This window comes from Mastacembelus armatus, chromosome 5 (genome assembly GCF_900324485.2).
Source record: "Mastacembelus armatus chromosome 5, fMasArm1.2, whole genome shotgun sequence".
NCBI lineage: Eukaryota > Metazoa > Chordata > Actinopteri > Synbranchiformes > Mastacembelidae > Mastacembelus > Mastacembelus armatus.
The window spans coordinates 16,431,858-16,448,992 of NC_046637.1; the positions used below are offsets into that span (position 1 = coordinate 16,431,858).

At 40.1% G+C, this 17,135-nt stretch overlaps 1 protein-coding gene across 2 annotated transcripts in view; it reads right to left on the reverse strand.

Annotated features, from left to right (window-relative positions):
- LOC113130179 (dihydropyridine-sensitive L-type skeletal muscle calcium channel subunit alpha-1-like) overlaps positions 1-17,135 on the reverse strand; it is an 87,008-nt gene that overhangs the window by 61,400 nt on the left and 8,473 nt on the right. For both annotated transcript variants that reach the window (XR_003295669.1, XM_026306554.1), the window contains exons 3-8: positions 16,097-16,236; positions 5,756-5,898; positions 5,372-5,524; positions 3,750-3,955; positions 1,388-1,491; positions 1,109-1,254 (exon numbers count right to left, since the gene is read on the reverse strand). Coding sequence is in view for 1 of the 2 variants with exons in the window: in XM_026306554.1 (XP_026162339.1) it covers positions 1,109-1,254; positions 1,388-1,491; positions 3,750-3,955; positions 5,372-5,524; positions 5,756-5,898; positions 16,097-16,236 (892 nt within the window). In the remaining variant the exon portion in view is untranslated. The remainder of the gene's footprint in view (positions 1-1,108; positions 1,255-1,387; positions 1,492-3,749; positions 3,956-5,371; positions 5,525-5,755; positions 5,899-16,096; positions 16,237-17,135) is intronic.

A 17,135-nucleotide genomic window follows, 5' to 3' on the forward strand; every position in this document is an offset into this window, starting at 1 on the left:
TTGGAATGTGCTATAGAAGATGCAAGCAATCAGTCAAAACTCAATGCAAGTCTGGACAGAAATAAATGCTGTGCTAGATTGTGTATAGCATAGAGTTCTATCTTCACACTCCCCTTGATTGATATACAGTAAAGGTAGCTGATTTGAAATTTCAACACCTATTGTTCAACATCTATTGCGTTTAGGAAGGTAACTGCAATTTAATAAAGTGCTTGGGTCCAGACACCTGGTAAAAGGTTTTATGGAAGAGTCAGCTTGCACTGGTTAGGTGCGATTTACCATAAATTCAACAGTGTTTTTTTCTTGTCAAAAGGTTCTCAAGAGCAAGATTAATGGGTCTGGATTTTACAAGGTATACTGTAGCAGAGATACACTTCATCATTTGAAATAAACAGCACTTTATCTAGTGTCAAAGGAAATTATTACATTATAAAATATAATACTGAGGTTATGTAAGGTTCACTTGTATTAAGTTTGTTTGTTAGTTTAAGCCCAACCTATTTTTGTGTAAAACTACCAGTCATGTTTGTCACTTCTATTTATTTTTTTAATCAAACCAGCATCTCACAATCCTTTTTACTGTTTTACTTTTTTTATTCACATTTTTCCATTAATAAACCAGACTCATCACCTGTATTTTGGTCCTTCTCCTGCTCCCAGCTGTTACCTACTCTGACAACTGGTAGTTACTAACATAATGATTAATCAAGCTATTAATCATTATGTAAAGTTTTGCAAATTTTACAAAACCAGTGCATGTTTTACAAACAGAAGCAGATGGTTTTGCCAGTTACAGGGTACAAGTACAGATACGTAAAACGAAAATCAGCTAATCTTGTCAGTCTGGTTCAAGTTTAGGTTAAAGTTTGCATTGAGCAGCAGAACCTGTATCAGAGGCTTAATGTTGTTTTGTTTCCAACTTAAAGAGCACTAACTGTAACTCTAATTGGCTGAAATCCACCATATTAAAAATAAATTAAAAACTGAGAGGGATGAAATGAAATAAAATGGTAGCGACTTGTACTAATAGAATTTTGCACCCAAGTGGAACAGTGCCATGTCTTTTCTATATGGGTGTACAGGATGTTCAGTGTGTCAGATGTCTTACTTTGTCCTTCCAGGTCATTATCTATGACCTCAGCCTGAGTGATCCACTCCATATAGCCTTTGAGGTCCTCATCCAGCTGCTGGGTTTCTCTCAGCTTCTGAAACTCTCCACGGGACTTGGCCTTCTCTCTCTCTTTTGTGAACTCACTAGTGGGAAACAAGACAAACCATCTGGACTAAAAAGAAAGAACAATCTGAGAAATATTGTATGAATATATGGACAAAACAGAAAGTAAATCATTTTTGTACATAGGAAATGAATAGTCTAGGGTAATCCTACCCACTAAGCACCCCCAGAATCAGGTTGAGCACAAAGAATGAGCCAACCAGGATGAGTGTGGTGAAAAAGATCCATGGCCATTCCATTCCTATAGCATCATTTACCTGTCAGACAAAGCACACTTGTGCATCTTTAAAAATGGTTATTTTTACATAGATATAGACATAAACAGTATATTTGGTAATATCCATCCATTTAATAAAACAGATTTCTCAGATTTCTCCACAATGCACAATTGCAGAAAAGCATATTCACTTGGCAAATATACCTTTGTTACTGTCACAGACTCAGGCACAACATCAATATTACTGTGCATAAAGACTACATGGACATGCTCCAAGCCAGTCCCATTGAAGGAAGCCCAAAATTCTAAGCTGTATGGACGTGCCATTATGATATGATCAAGGTTATCTCAATTTGGGCTGGATAATTAAAATTTCTAATGGACCTCTATGGATCTCATAACACATTTACCAGGCAGGATGGATCTAATAAAATATGTTATTTTGGATTCTCAGAAGTGTATAATCCATTTATGGAAACTGGAACTTGACCTATATTAGCATATTTTAGCTAGTGCTGCATCAATTCTGACCATTGTTTGTTTTCTGATTTCCAAGTATGCTAACTAGGATCATATCTGTCTGCAATAATGTCCAAACAGACTAGAGGGTTTTGCCATTTCATCCCTTTTTTAGCTAGGCCAAGTAATGAAATAAACTGCAATAACAGCTGTTTGAAATGAAACCCTGGTGAGTACGGTGCTGAAAGAGAACACCTTACAGTGGAGGATTATTACCTGTGCCCTTCTGTATTCAGCAGTGTCAAAAAAGAAGCAAACTGCTATGCATTAAAAGTCAAATATCCCCTGAATTTCTCATTTTCTGACTAATGCAGAAAATGTTTCAGCTACTACCTTTGTCGACTTTTATTTTGTTAGCGTTCACTGTGTTCACTTAGGTTAACTGGCCCCTGTGTGTTTAAATACCAGCCCTCTTCTTTTGTTCTCTGTCAGATCATTCTTTGGTTTCTCTTCATGGTTTTTCCCAATATGTTCTTCTCCTTGGTTACTCTTTGTGATTTTCCCAGCAGTGTGTTTTTCTTAGGTAATGGTACTTGTTGGTCCCAGTAGTTGCTTTTGTATATGCTCCAAGCAGCTGGTTTGTTATTCTTCCTCTCGGTTCTTAGTTGCTCTCTTTCTTTATGTCTACTTGTGGCTGTATTCCCTGTAATTGCCTGTGTGTGATTCTCCATGATCTTTGTTTTCTCTATCGGATTTCCTTAGTTTCTGGATTTTCTTCCCGGGGTATGTTTTTGTTTATGTACCATTCCTTTGTTATCCTTTGTCCCTGGACACCTTTGTTTAGTATTATATGATACCATTAAACTGTTTGTTGCTGTTCCTGTGTGTTCTGTCTGCAGAATTGAACCCTCCCTTGTATTGGTACCAGCCAAAGTGTGATTCATACCCCATATTTACGACATGGAAATCAGATTTCAGTACAGGGTTACTACCACTCTCATTCATATATAGTTAGTTTTTGGTGTCTTTACCAAACTACAGCCCCAACAACGGATTTACATGTACAGTACTTGTTTATGTGGTTTGGAGTACAGTGACTATAATTAAATAGCTCCACTACAGTGGATTTATTGTTAAGATACTATTTAAAGGCTCAGCAAACCTTCAAAGGTGACCTCTATTTAGGAACAAAGTATACTGGGAATAAGGTGTCACTGCTGCATTTACCAACACCAATGATACAAAAGATACAGAAAAGATAATAGGAGAATGAGGGAGGTGTCAATCAAGCACAATCTGTATGGGCCCACACTCTCCTGAGAAACTATCTGGTCAACAGGAAAAAGATTTTTAAAAAAGATTTCTTGGGTTTAGGGGTACGATTAGGGTTAGCCATCAGGGTAGGGTTAGGGACAAAGTCATTTATTAAACAGACCAGCTGGTAAGACCAGATACTTAAAGAGTAAATACAAGCTTTCACATGCAAGCTAAATTGTATGATCAATGATACCTGAAACGTCAAATGTCATGTCTTCGTTCGCCATGCAACAGAACTTATTTGTAGGCTACATGTCATTTTCAAAAATATAACCATTAAGGATAGTCAGTTCAAAAACATCATAGCAAACTTGGGAGGTAACACTGAATGTTAAAGGCTATAAGACATGGGTGACAAATCACATTATATACCAGAAGATGACTTTTAATTAATTATTTGTTAATTCTTTTCGAATGTTGGGTGGACTACCTCTGTCCCACAAACACATACATTCAATATGATTTTAAAGGGTTATTTCCAAAACAGAACCAGTTTGTTTGTAAACTAGTCTAATACCTTACCCAATAGAGGACATCAGTCCATCCTTGTGTGGTGATACACTGGTAGACAGTCAGCATGCTAAAGCCCAGGTTGTCAAAATGGGTGATTCCATGGTTTGGGCCTGGCCAGCCAGTTCGACACTCTGTGCCACTGATGATACAGCGGCGACCATTTCCTGCTTCAGCACAAGGGGCTGGCTTCTCATTCTCTACTGTAGCAATGATATCTGAAGGCCAAAGGAGGGTAATGGTAACTGTCAGTTTTATCTCTGTTTATGTATCTTTATGTGTGGGTTGAATGCAAAGCTCTGTAAAAGTGAATGGTCCGACCTGTATTGTATAAGTGGTAGCACTTCATAGAGACACATTTTTCTGTGTAACATAAGCCTGTAAATATGTATCACTTCATAACCATAACAGAGGATGTTTGTAGAACAAACAATCACATTGCGAGGGTTAAGTTGGACTCATTTCTGGTGCATTTTGGACTCCACCAGGGCTGCCTTTTGTCACCTATTCTGTTCATTATATTTATGGACAGAATTTCTAGGTGCAGTCAGGGGTCGGTGGTCACAGGATCTCATCTCTGCTCTTTGTGATTGATGTGGCTTTATAGGACCAGAACCTTCAGTGTGCACTTGGGCAGTTCACAGCCAAGTGTGAAACAGCTGGGATGAGAATTAGCACCTCCAAGTCGAAAAACGGTGGACTGTCCCCCTGGGCTGCGGGAGAGCTCCTGCCTTCAGTGGAGGAGTTTAAGTATCTCAAGGTCTGATTCACAAGTGAGGGAAGAATGGAGCACAAGATCGATAGACAGATCGGCGCAGTGTCTGCAGTTATGCAGTCTCTATAACAGTCTGTTGTGGTGAAGAGGGAGCTGAGCCATAAGGCAAAGCTCTCCTTTTCCCAGTTGTTATACATTCCTACCCTCACCTATGGTCACGAGCTCTAGATCATGAACAAAAGAATCAGATCTCAAATACAAGTGATAGAAATGAGTTTCCTCTGCAGTGGGGCCATGGCACTCTCTTAGAGATAGGGTGAGAAGCTCAGTCATTCAGGAGGACCTCAGCATAGAGCCGCTGCTCCTCCACATCAAGAGCAGCCAGTTGAGGTGGTTCAGGCATCTTTCTCAGATGCCTCCTGGAGGAGATGTTCTGATCATGTCTACCAGGAGGTGACCCTGGGGAAGACCCAGGACACGCTGGAGGGATTACATCTCCCGGCTGGCCTGGGAATGCCTTGGCATCCCCCCAGAAGAGCTAGTGGAAGAGGGAGGTCAGGGAATCTTTGCGTAGTCTGCTGTCCCCACAGCCTGGCATAGGATATGCGATAGAGAATGGATGGATGGATGGTAACAGTTAGTCATTATTTAGGACTCTGTGTTCCTCATATTAACAATATGCTCAGCATTTCACCAGTGTTGCTCTCAGTTTTACCTGGTTTTCTCTGATTTGCACCAATGCCTGTGGTCACTGAAATTACAAAAATTACAGTAGCTGGTTGTGCCTGAAGGATTTATTTGTTTACTTCAGGAAAATATAGTCTTAAGTCTGGTATACTAATGGTCAGTATTAGCCTCAAAACCAATCCACCAATTATTAAATGTATACTGTGTAACCTTGTAGTGCTGCATACTGTACTTGTGCCTGTGTAGTAGCAGGTCTTGTGCATTTTGCACTTGAAGAGCTCCAGTCCCATAATGGAGTAAATGGTGACCATGAAAAAGACCAGTAGCGTGATGTGAAACAGAGGCAGCATGGACTTTAGGATGGAGTTCATCACCACTTGCAGGCCTGAGGGGGAACAAAGATGCCTCTTAGAATAAATCAATCAAATTATAAATCATATATCACAATGTGTTTTTCATTTTAGACAGCAACCGCCAATCATTCCCCTATGCTTCTAAGCAAATACTACTGCCTTAAAACTTTACTAATATGATACTAGTAAAAATAACAATGATAGCAACAATTTTAAGGTTTAACTGACAAAGTACCTCATTCATTGTCAGAGCTGTTACTTACTGGGGACTCCAGAGACCAGTCTGAGTGGTCGGAGTACTCTAAATGCACGCAGAGCTTTCATGTCAAAGCCACCACCTTTTTCTCCGACTGCAGCCTCCACTCCACTGATGTGGTTAATGGCATCTACAGCCACTGTGAACAGCCTGGAGAGATACCAACACAACATACTGTATGAGATTTGATCTGATCTGAGGACTGCCAACTTTGGTCGTAAACAAACCTGTGAAGTGCAAAGTTCCTATAACACACTGTACAAAGCACTAAGGCTCTTTCCTGACTATGTTCACTGAGAGACACAACAAAGATTTATTTGCTCACCTCCTTTATAGTATCCCATTTTCCCTCATTATCAGAATTCCAGTAAACAGATCTGTGAGTCTGATAAAGAGGAAGAATCAATATTCTGTCTCAGTTGTCAGATTCTTCAGTTTTGAGTTTTAACCCTTTACTCGGCAAGCAGTAGGGTTAAATACTTGATCCTACAATCATGTGCTTATCTAATTTAAAGTATGGAGTTATTTGCGGCTGTGAAACTGTGACACATTAGGGTGTTAAATGCAATTTGGGTATTCAGATAATTCTCATAAATCAGTGTCTATAATGATTGACAACCAATTTGGAATTTTAATTAATAATTCAAATTATCAAAATAAATGGAAATCAAGTAAAACTGTTAATATAATTTAGTTATACTACAATTATATTTTACTTTTGTGAAGACCAGATAATTTCATGACTAATTTATACAGAAGTCCAGGAAAATGCAAAAAATGCCATTACTTTTTCTTGCAAATATTGGTTTTACAATATCTTTGTACTTAACATTCTTTATAACTGGGTGCTGTCTGATGCTCTGTCAGGTTTTTCACACAGAGGCTTTGTATATTTTTGAGTAAATAAAGTTGATGAAGAGAGAGGAGGCAAAAGTGAAGATGTAAAAGGTATAACAATGGGGACAGCAACATAGAGGCTGTAAAGATGGAGGAACAATGATAGAAACTAATTCAGGACCAGCCCAAGAATCAGCTGAAAGAAAGACATGTAGGTTACAAACTCTGAGAGGCATAAAAATATTCATGTCTGTCTCACTGATATTTCCATCTAATTCCAGCCTAATTCAAATAACAAAATTGAATGCTTTTTTTAAAATAAATTACAGATATATTAGAACAGGGGTCACACAAACAGCTTTATCAATGTATTGTCTTTTAAAGGACTGTTTAAGGGCTTTATATTTTTATAGACTTAGTAGTAAAATTGTTGGTCATTTTCTTTTTTAAGCAGGTAACTGGAAAACCTGTCAACAGGTTAAACAGTTTTTTATAGCAACTTATACAGGAGCAAGGGATACTGAAATATCTGAAGAAGTGTCAGTCTAAGTCATATGAATGATGATAAAGGAGCAGGCCAAGGCATAGATGGGGATAGAGAGAGTTCACTGCTAGGAAAATGACTGGGCAAATAAAGCTGACAGTCATCCACTAAACAGGTCTGGAGAGGTCTCCAGAAAAGTAAAAATATATACCTTATGTTTGGCAAATCATCCATCCATTATCTTTACCTACTTATTCCTAACTAGGGTCATGGGGCCTCATATAGACAAACAACCTCTCACGCTCAGATTCACTCCTATGGGCAATTTAGAGTTACCAGTCAATCTAACATGCATGTTTTTGGACTGTGGGAGGAAACCGAAGTACCCAGAGAATACCCACGCAAGCATGGGGAGAACATGCAAACTCCAAACAGAAAGGTCCCTGCTGGGTTACAAACCCAGGACCTTCTTGCTGTGAGGCAACAGTGCTAACCACTCAGCCACCATGTTGGTTTGGCAAATCATTTGGTAGTAATTAAAATATATAAGTATTCTATTAATGATGCATTATAATCATAAACCACCACATACCACTCTTGTTTACACGACAGTACATTAGCTGGCTGAAATACCACAGTCAGTTTGGTCGTTAGTCAGGGACAGCTATGAGCTAACAGGGCTAGACCCTCCATACCTTTTATAATGAAGCTGAAACAATTAGTTATAAAACCTTAGAACTTACATTTTGGTGGAATCCAGAACAGCAGTAGCACCAAATAATCACAAGAAAAACATATGATAGCTCCAAATGGGCATCTTTTTTACAGCCCAAACACAGTAGCATCAGCTTCCAATCATCTTTGTTTTAGGTGACTGACAGCTGTCATGGCACGCCCCCTTGATATGCTGATCATTTGGGCTAAATTCATTCAACCCTTTGCCAACTAACAAAGAACAAATCAAGAAGAATTCAGTGTAAAAGTAAAGTGAGTGGAAATGGCAGGTGTTAGCATTCTCCTTCTTCTTCTTTTCCTTTCAGCTGCTCCCTTCAGGGGTCGCCACAGCGAATCATCTGCTTCCATTTAAACTTATCCTCTGTATCCTCCTCACCCACACCAACTATCCTCATGTCCTCCTTCACTACATCCATGAACCTCCTCTTTGGTCTTCCTCTATTCCTCCTTCCTGGCAGCTTTAACCTCAGCATCCTTTTACCAATGTCCCTCCTCTGAACATGTCCAAACCATCTCAATCTGACTTCCCTGGCTCTTTCTCTAAAGCATCTAACATGAGCTGTCCCTCTGATGTACTCATTCCTGATCCTATCCATCCTCGTTACTCCCAGAGAGAACCTCAACATCTTCAATTCCTGATCCTATCCATCCTCGTTACTCCCAGAGAGAACCTCAACATCTTCAGCTCTGCTACCTCCAGCTCTGCCTCCTGTCTTTTTCTCAGTGCCACTGTCTCTAAACCATACAACATTGCTGGTCTCACCACTGTCTTGTACACCTTTCCTTTCATTTTTGCTGACACTCTTTTGTCACACATCACACCTGACACTTTCTCCACCCATTCCAACCTGCTTGCACACGTCTCTTCACTTCTTTTCCACACTCTCCGTTGCTCTGGACTGTTGACCCTAGGTACTTAAAATCCTCCACCTCCTTCACCTCTACTCCCTGTAACCTTACCGTTCTACATGTACTCTGTTTTACTGTGGCTAACCTTCATTCCTCTCCTTCCAGAGCAAACCTCCACCTCTCTAGATTTTCCTCAACCTGCTCCCCACTCTCACTACAGATGACAATGTCACCTGCAAACATCATGGTCCACGGAGATTCCTGTCTAACCTCATCTGTCAGCCTGTCCATCACCACAGCAAACAAGAAGGGGCTCAAAGCCGATCCTTGGTGCAGTCCCACCTCCACCTTGAACTCCTCTGTCACCCCTACAGCACACCTCGCCACTGTCTTACAGCTCTCATACATGTCCTGCACCACTCGAACATACTTCTCTGCCACTCCAGACTTCCTCATACTAAACCACAGCTCCTTTCTCGGCACCGTGTCATATGCTTTTTCCAAATCTACAAAGACACAATGCAGCTCCTTCTGGCCTTCTCTGTACTTCTCCATCAGCATTCTCAAAGCAAATATTGCATCTGTGGTACTCTTTCTTGGCATGAAACCAGAGAAACAGAGATGGGAAGGATGTGCAGCAGGTTAGGGTGATCTGCTCACAAATGCTCACTTCTGACCTCAGCCTAGCCTCCACTACTCTCTCTCATAACGTCATTGTGTGACTCATCAGCTTTATTCCTCTGTAGTTTCCACAACTCTGCACATCTCCCTTGTTCTTAAAGATGGGCACCAGTACACTTCTCCTCCATTCCTCAGGCATTCTCTCACTCTCCAAGATCTTGTTAAGTAGCCCAGTCAAAAACTCTACTGCCACCTCTCCTAAACACGTCCATACTTCCACAGGTATGTCGTCAGGACCAACTGCCTTTCCACTCTTCATCCTCTTCAACGCCTTCCTCACTTCATACTTACTGATCTTTGATACTTCCTGATCCACAACAGTCACCTCTTCTACTCTGTGCTCTCTAACATATTCCTCATTCATCAACTCTTCAAAGTATTCCTTCCATCTTTCCATCACACTTGTGGCACCTGTCAACACATTTCCATCCCTGTCCTTTATCACCCTAACCTGCTGCACATCCTTCCCATCTCTGCCTCTCTGCCTCGCCAACCTGTACAAATCCACCTCTCCCTCCTTAGTGTCCAACCTATCATACAAATCCTCATGCGCCCTTTGTTTTGGCCTTTGCCACCTCTACCTTCACTGCATCTCCCTCTACTCCTGTTTGTTCTTTTCTGTCCTCTCAGTGTCCCACTTCTTAGCTAACCTTTTCCTCTTAACACACTCCTGAACTTCATTATTCCACCACCAAGTCTCCTTATCTGCTTTCCTCTTTCCAGATGACACACCAAGTACCCTCCTACCTGTCTCCCTGATCACTTTAGCAGTAGCGGTAGCTATCCAGTCATCTGGAAGGACCTCCTGACCTCCAAGAGCCTGTTTCAGCTCCTCCCTGAAAGCCACACAACACTCTTCCTTTCTCAACTTCCACCACTTGGTCCTCTGCTCTGCCCTTGTCTTCTTCACTGTCCTCACCACCAGAGTCATCCTACACAGTGGGGAGAGTGTAGCCAGACAATTTTATCTCTAAAAGTTGTGATTTTATTTGTAAAGAAACTCATAAAGTCATAAAGTCACTGCTGAGAGCTAAGGGAACACTGGCCTCAACAGAGCTGTGACTTTTTGTCAGCCTGGCTACAGTGCTATAAAGACCCTGGGATTGCTCTTATTTTCCTCTATTACTATGGCAAAGGCAAAGGCAAAGGCAAATTTATTTGTATAGCACCTTTCATACACTACGCAATTCAAAGTGCTTTACAAGGCATACAATTACATTAAAAGCATTAAAAGCATTGAAAAGAGCATTTAAAAATAAAGACATTTAACATAAAATAAATTTAAATCAAGTAAAGTAAATTAATATAAAACATAAAAGCACATTAAGAAGACAAAGATAACAATTATTCGAAGGCAGCAGTAAACAACAGAGTTTTCAGTCCAGATTTGAATGAGCTGACAGTTTGAGCAGACCTCAGGTGTTCAGGAAGTTTGTTCCACAATTGAGGAGCATAGTGACTAAATGCTGCTTCACTTTGTTTGGTTCTGGTTCTGGGAACACACAATAGACCTGTCCCAGATGACCTGAGGGGTCTGGAAACCTCATAGGGAACCAATATATCTTGGATATATTTTGGTCCACAACCATTTAGTGCTTTATAAACTAGCAATAAAATTTTAAAATCTATCCTTTGACTAACGGGAAGCCAGTGTAGTGATCTGAGAACTGGTGTGATATGGTCCAGTTTCTTGGTGTTTGTAAGGACTCTGGCAGCAGCATTCTGGATTAGCTGCAGCTGCCTGATTGACTTTTTGCTAAGACCTGTGAACAAGCCATTACAATAATCTAACCTACTGAAGATAAATGCGTGAACAAGTTTTTCTGCATCTTGTTTAGACAGAAAACCTTTTATTCTAGCAATGTTTTTCAGGTGGTAATAGGAAGATTTAGTGATGGATTTTATGTGGTTGTTAAAATTCAGGTCTGAGTCAATGATTACACCAAGGTTTCTGGCTTGATTTGTAGCTTTCAATGACATGGAGTCAAGGTGAGCAATGACCTTTGACCTTTCATTTTTGGGGCCAAAAACAATCACTTCTGTCTTGTCTGTATTAAGCTGGAGAAAATTCTGGCACATCCATTCTTTGACTTGATTAATACACTCACATAATGAAATTAGAGGACTATAATCATGAGATGATACTGATATATAAAGTTGGGTGTCATCTGCATAGGTATGGTAGTCAATGTTGTAGTATTCCATAATCTGAGCAAGGGGCAGCATGTAGATATTGAATAAGAGAGGACCAAGAATAGACCCCTGAGGAACCCCACATTTCATTTTTGTTCGCTCAGACTCATAGTTACCAAGTGAGACAAAATAGTCTCTATCTTGTAAGTAAGATTTTAGCCAATTTAACACTGAGCCAGTAACTCCCACCCAAGCTTCTAGTCTATGAAGCAGCACATCATGATCAACTGTGTCAAATGCAGCACTGAGATCCAGTAATACTAAAACAGAGGTTTTGGACTCATCATTATTTAAATGTAAATCATTTAAAATTTTAATAAGTGCAGTCAGCTGTGGTGTGCGCGAAATCCAGACTGAAGTGCATTAAAAAGATTGTTTTGCACCATAAATCTGTGAATTTGTTGAGAAACTACTTTTTCAATTATTTTTCCCAGAAATGGAAGATTTGATATTGGCCTGTAGTTACTTACTGCTGAAGCATCTAGATTAGGCTTTTTAAGAAGAGGTTTTATAACGGCAGTTTTTAAGGCCTGGGGAAACTGCCCTGACTGAAGAGAACTATTGACAATCTGCAATACATCTGGAGCTAAGCTGTTAAAACATTTTTAAAAAAATTTGTTGGTAAAATATCAAGGCAGCATGATGTAGATTTTAATTGTAGAAGCGTTTCTGCCAGAGCTCTGTGATCAAGGAGATCAAAATGTTCTAGATTCACTGGAGAACAAGGAGGTACAGGTGATATTGTCGTGTTCCTAGGACTGCAGCTAGATATAGTTTGTCTTATCTTTAATATTTTGTCTGTGAAAAAGGCTGCAAAATCATTGCATGACTTTTTGGACAGTAGTTCAGAAGGAACAGAGGGTGCTGGGTTTGTGAGTCTGTCTACAACAGAAAACAATGTGCGGGCATTATTGCTGTTTCTATTGATAACCTCTGAGAAAAATGATTGCCTTGCATTTTTTAGTTTTTGGTTATAGTTGTGAAGACTCTCTTTGTACAAGTCAAAATGAACCTGGAGTTTGGTTTTTCGCCACCTGCGTTCTGCTTGTCTGCATATTCTTTTCTGAATTTTAACCACTGTGGCTTTTCTCCAAGGTGACTTTGACTTTTTTCTTGCTGACAATACCTTGGTCCTAATTGGGGCAATGGAATCAATAACAGTCATAACTTTGGAACTGAAACTGCTTACAAGATCATCAACAGGGGCTGATGGCATGGTTGGTGATGGTGCAAAAGCCTGAATGAATAATGCACAGCTCTTCTCGTTGATGTTCCGCTTTTTGACTACCTCTGTTTCGCCTGTGTGCAAAACAGCAGGGGTGGTTGTTTTAAAAAAAACACAGTAATGATCAGAAAGAGTAACATCGGTCACCTCCACCTCAGAAATATTAAGACCTTTAGAGATTATTAGATCCAGTGTGTGTCCCTTGATGTGTGTTGGATCTGTTACATGCTGAGAAAGCCCAAAGTTGTCCAGGATGTTCAAGAGTTCTTTTGCACTTGCATCATTGAGATTATCAACATGAATGTTAAAGCCACCCACTAAGACAATACAATCAAAGTCAATGCATACAATAGATAGTAATTTAGCAAACTCGTCAAAAAAATGTGCATTGTACTTTGGGGGTCTATAAATAGTTACAAATGTTGCTCGACAGGAGGATTTGGTATGAAGAGCAACATATTCAAAGGAGTCAAACTTTCCATATGATATGTTTTTGCATTTGAGGCTATCACTAAATAAAATAGCAACTCCACCTCCTTTCTTATGTATTCTTGTTTCACTCATAAAACTGAAATTTGGAGGGGTTGATTCAATAAGAACTGCAGCATTATTATCTTGTCCTAACCATGTTTCGGTTAAAAACATAAAATCAAGCTTGTGCTTAATAATAAAATCATTGATTAAAAATGATTTGCCTACCAAAGACCTGACATTTAAAAGAGCTAAATTTAGTGTGTTAAAAACATTGTTTTCCCCATGTTCTGGGACATACTGTGGTTGGCAAGGGATACATAAATTTGCAGAATGCATTGGGTAAATCTTATTTCTCTGTAGATTTACCAAACTTTTTCTGTTAGCTATCAAAACTGGGATTGAAACAGCTATTTGCATACTGGGCCCCGGCTTTTCCTGGAGAGAGCCATGACTAAGAGTATTGCAGCCTGGACCCAGCACATATCAGTTAGAGCTTACTGTGCTGTTATCAGGCTGTGGAGACAAAGAATGATTTTGATGACGGCGTGGAGGAGGGGTTGGTGGATGCTGCAATTGTGATTGCAGCAGAGCTTGCTGAGGAATTGGTGGGGCATGCCGCTTTGAGGGACTTCTGGGGGTGAAAATGACACTGGGGGAGGAGGTCAGTTTGGGCCCAGTAGTGATGTGCTTCATTAGGTTGGCGAGGTTCTTGGTGATGGGGAATGGGATGCCCCGGGAAGATGGTGAACTAGGTAGGGTTTGCGGGGTTGTGGGAAGTGAATCCTCACAGGCAGTGTCTGCTAGTGGAGGGGGTGTGGCCTCCTCATCTTTGCTCTGACTTCTCTCCATGTTAGAGCATTCGGGGGGGAGTGTTGGCTTTGGATGTTTTGATGTTTCTTCATTTTGTTTAGATTCCCGTATCTTGTCCTTGGCAGATTCCTGTCGTATCTTGTCCTTGGCAGAGGGAAGGTTGTGGCGCAGGAAGAAAAATAGGTTGGAGGTGAAAGCTTTAACTCCTGATTTATTTAGAGACAATCCGTCTCCCTTAAAAAGATGCCTGCGATCCCAGAAATGGTTAAAATTATCAATAAAATGTATTGAGTGGACATCACATGCAGTTGAAAGCCATGTGTTCAGTGCTAGTAACCTGCTGAATTTCTCAGTTACTCCTCTGACTGGTGGTAGAGGTCCACTGATAAAAACCTCTGCATTTAATTCAATTCAATTCAATTCAATTTTATTTGTATAGCGCCAAATCACAATACAAATCATCTCAAGGCACTTTACAAAAACTAAAACTAAAAACCCAACAATTCCCTTATGAGCAAGCACTTGGCGACAGTGGAGAGGAAAAAACTCCCTTTAACGGAAGAAAAAAACCTCCAGCAGAACCGGGCTCAGTTTGGGCGGCCATCTGCCTCGACCGGTTGGGGTGAGTGGATATTTAGCGACCTTACTGTGTTTAGCAGATTATTAAAGTCCTTTTTGAGGATTTCGGACTGCTGCTTCACAATATCATTTGCCCCTGTGTGTAGTACGAGGTTTTTCACAGTTGGGTTTTCTGCAACAATGCTCAGGATTTTGTCAGTAGTGTCAGAGACCATATCTTTTGGGAAATACAGCACTTTTGTGTTGTTACTGCACATCCGTCTCACATCTTTTATGGCCAAGTCGCCCACAATCAGAGTCTGAGGCCCTGTTAGCTTTCCTCTTAGTTTTCTGTCTATGAATAGTATGCAGTTCTGGCTTTCTGTGTGGAGTTTGCATGTTCACCCCGTGCTCGCGTGGATTTACTCCAGGTACTCCGGTTTCCTCCCACAGTCCAAAAAACATGCATTGGTTGATTGGTGACTCTGAATTGCCCATAGGAGTGAGTGTGAGGTTGTTTGTCTCTATGTGGCCCTGCGATGGACTGGTGACCTGTCCAGTGTGTACCCCTGCCTATAACCCAAAGAGGGCTGGGATAGGCTCCAGCAGATCCCCATGACCCTAGTTAGGAATAAAAGGGTATAGATAATGGATGGATGGTTGGATGAATTGAATTGGCAAGTAAATCTCTCTCTAGCTGGGAGAGTTCCCTGTCTGAGAGGTTTTTTTTATCCATTTGTCCTTTGCGACCTCTGTGATTGTTCCATTTTCATTTCTCTTCCCAGTGACCTCCTTTCCTGTCTGGCTCTGAGAGAAGAGGATGTCAAACGTCTTGCCCTGTCTCTCTTTGCCTTTCTGGTGTTGAGCCAACTGTGCCTGCTGGACAAATTGTATGACTGCATCCCAAACAGGTCTGGGTAGAGGGGAGAATAGTTCTTGATGAAGGTGGTTTGTAATTTGATTTAGAATATCAATGGTGAAGTGAACCTGTCATATCCTGTAGCTGTTCTTGTGCTTTCTAAAGGATCTTTATGGCTCTGTGACTCTTGACTTTAATTCTTGATCAGTTGTTACTCAGCTTCCAGATCCTGTCCTAACATCTATGGTTAATCTTAGATTATCCATCTGCATTAAATGGTCTACTGATAATACCTTAGTGTGTCTAAATTCATATAATATAAAATCTTTATCTTCTTACTGGACTATATTTTAGGATGTGATGCATAGGTTGGTTTCCCATTTACAAACAGTGAAGGTTGTCAATGCCCCACTGTTGCTCTAACAATTGCATTCATGTCACCAAAAAGAATGAGGGGACAATGTGTGAAAACCTGAGGATGAACCCAGGCCAAGCATCAAACCAACAACCTTCTCGAAATGGGCCAATAGCTGTAAACAGTGAGCTTTCATGACAATACTTTGCAAAGCAAGAACAGATTAATAAGTAATATGGTTATTCAGAACATTAAATCACAAACTACATTGGCCCAACACAAACTTACCCAACAGATACACAAACAAAGTCCAAAATGTTCCAGCAGTTTCTTAAATATGCATCTGCATGGAAAAGGAATCCATAGGAAACAATCTTCAGGAAACACTCGATAGAGAAGATGATGAGGAAGATGTACTCCAGGCTTTCCTGTAAGATAACATGAATTTTGTTAGAATTTGTTGGCCATGAATTAACCTAAAACAACTTCTGATAGTCTTATTTCATGCAGAGCTTTGGATTTTAATTTTGTGGCAACATATATTTATATTCACCAGGAGACAGAGGCAAAAGGTTATTTCCTATTGTTGTATCTGGTATTGACATAAATGTGGCTCTTATCATTTTTTAAAATTAAAATCCAGCTTGTTGGGGTCTTTCTGTTTTTTTCATTCAGGGCTTACACCTTGGCTTGAGTAATTCAACTTATCTGCCTGCTCATGTTTCTTACAACTTCACAGAGAGTTTTATGTTGCATGTCACACTAATCTGCTTGTCTATTCATGTCACTTACAAACTCACACACTGCTGCAGTGTTTCATGGCTTCTCTCATTACAGTACAGACATGGAATTTCTATTTTAAATATGGACAGTGACACTGACAGTGCCCTTCAACATTGGTAAACTGATATGTGAACCTGATATTGTCCTTGCATTCTTGTCCTTATATACACAAATTTTAACACAGTTTTTTTTTATTTAATAAAAGCAATAATCATTCAAATTATTTTGTCCCCAACCAAGACAAAAATATACAATGAAAAGATTTTGGGCTATGTTAAACTACTGAAAGTACTAAAGGTACAGGCAAAATGTGACTTATACTACTTATACTTATACTATGACAACAGCCCAGTAGTTAATTGATTTACAGGAGATGCGAAATTGGGGTGACAGCACCCTGTGGAGCTGTGCAAACATTCAGCACCTTAGCACTTTAGTTTTTGTAAAGTGCCTTGAGATGATTTGTATTGTGATTTGGCGCTATACAAATAAAATTGAATTGAATTGAATTGAATATTTAAGTGTGTAAATTTTTTATAAAAGG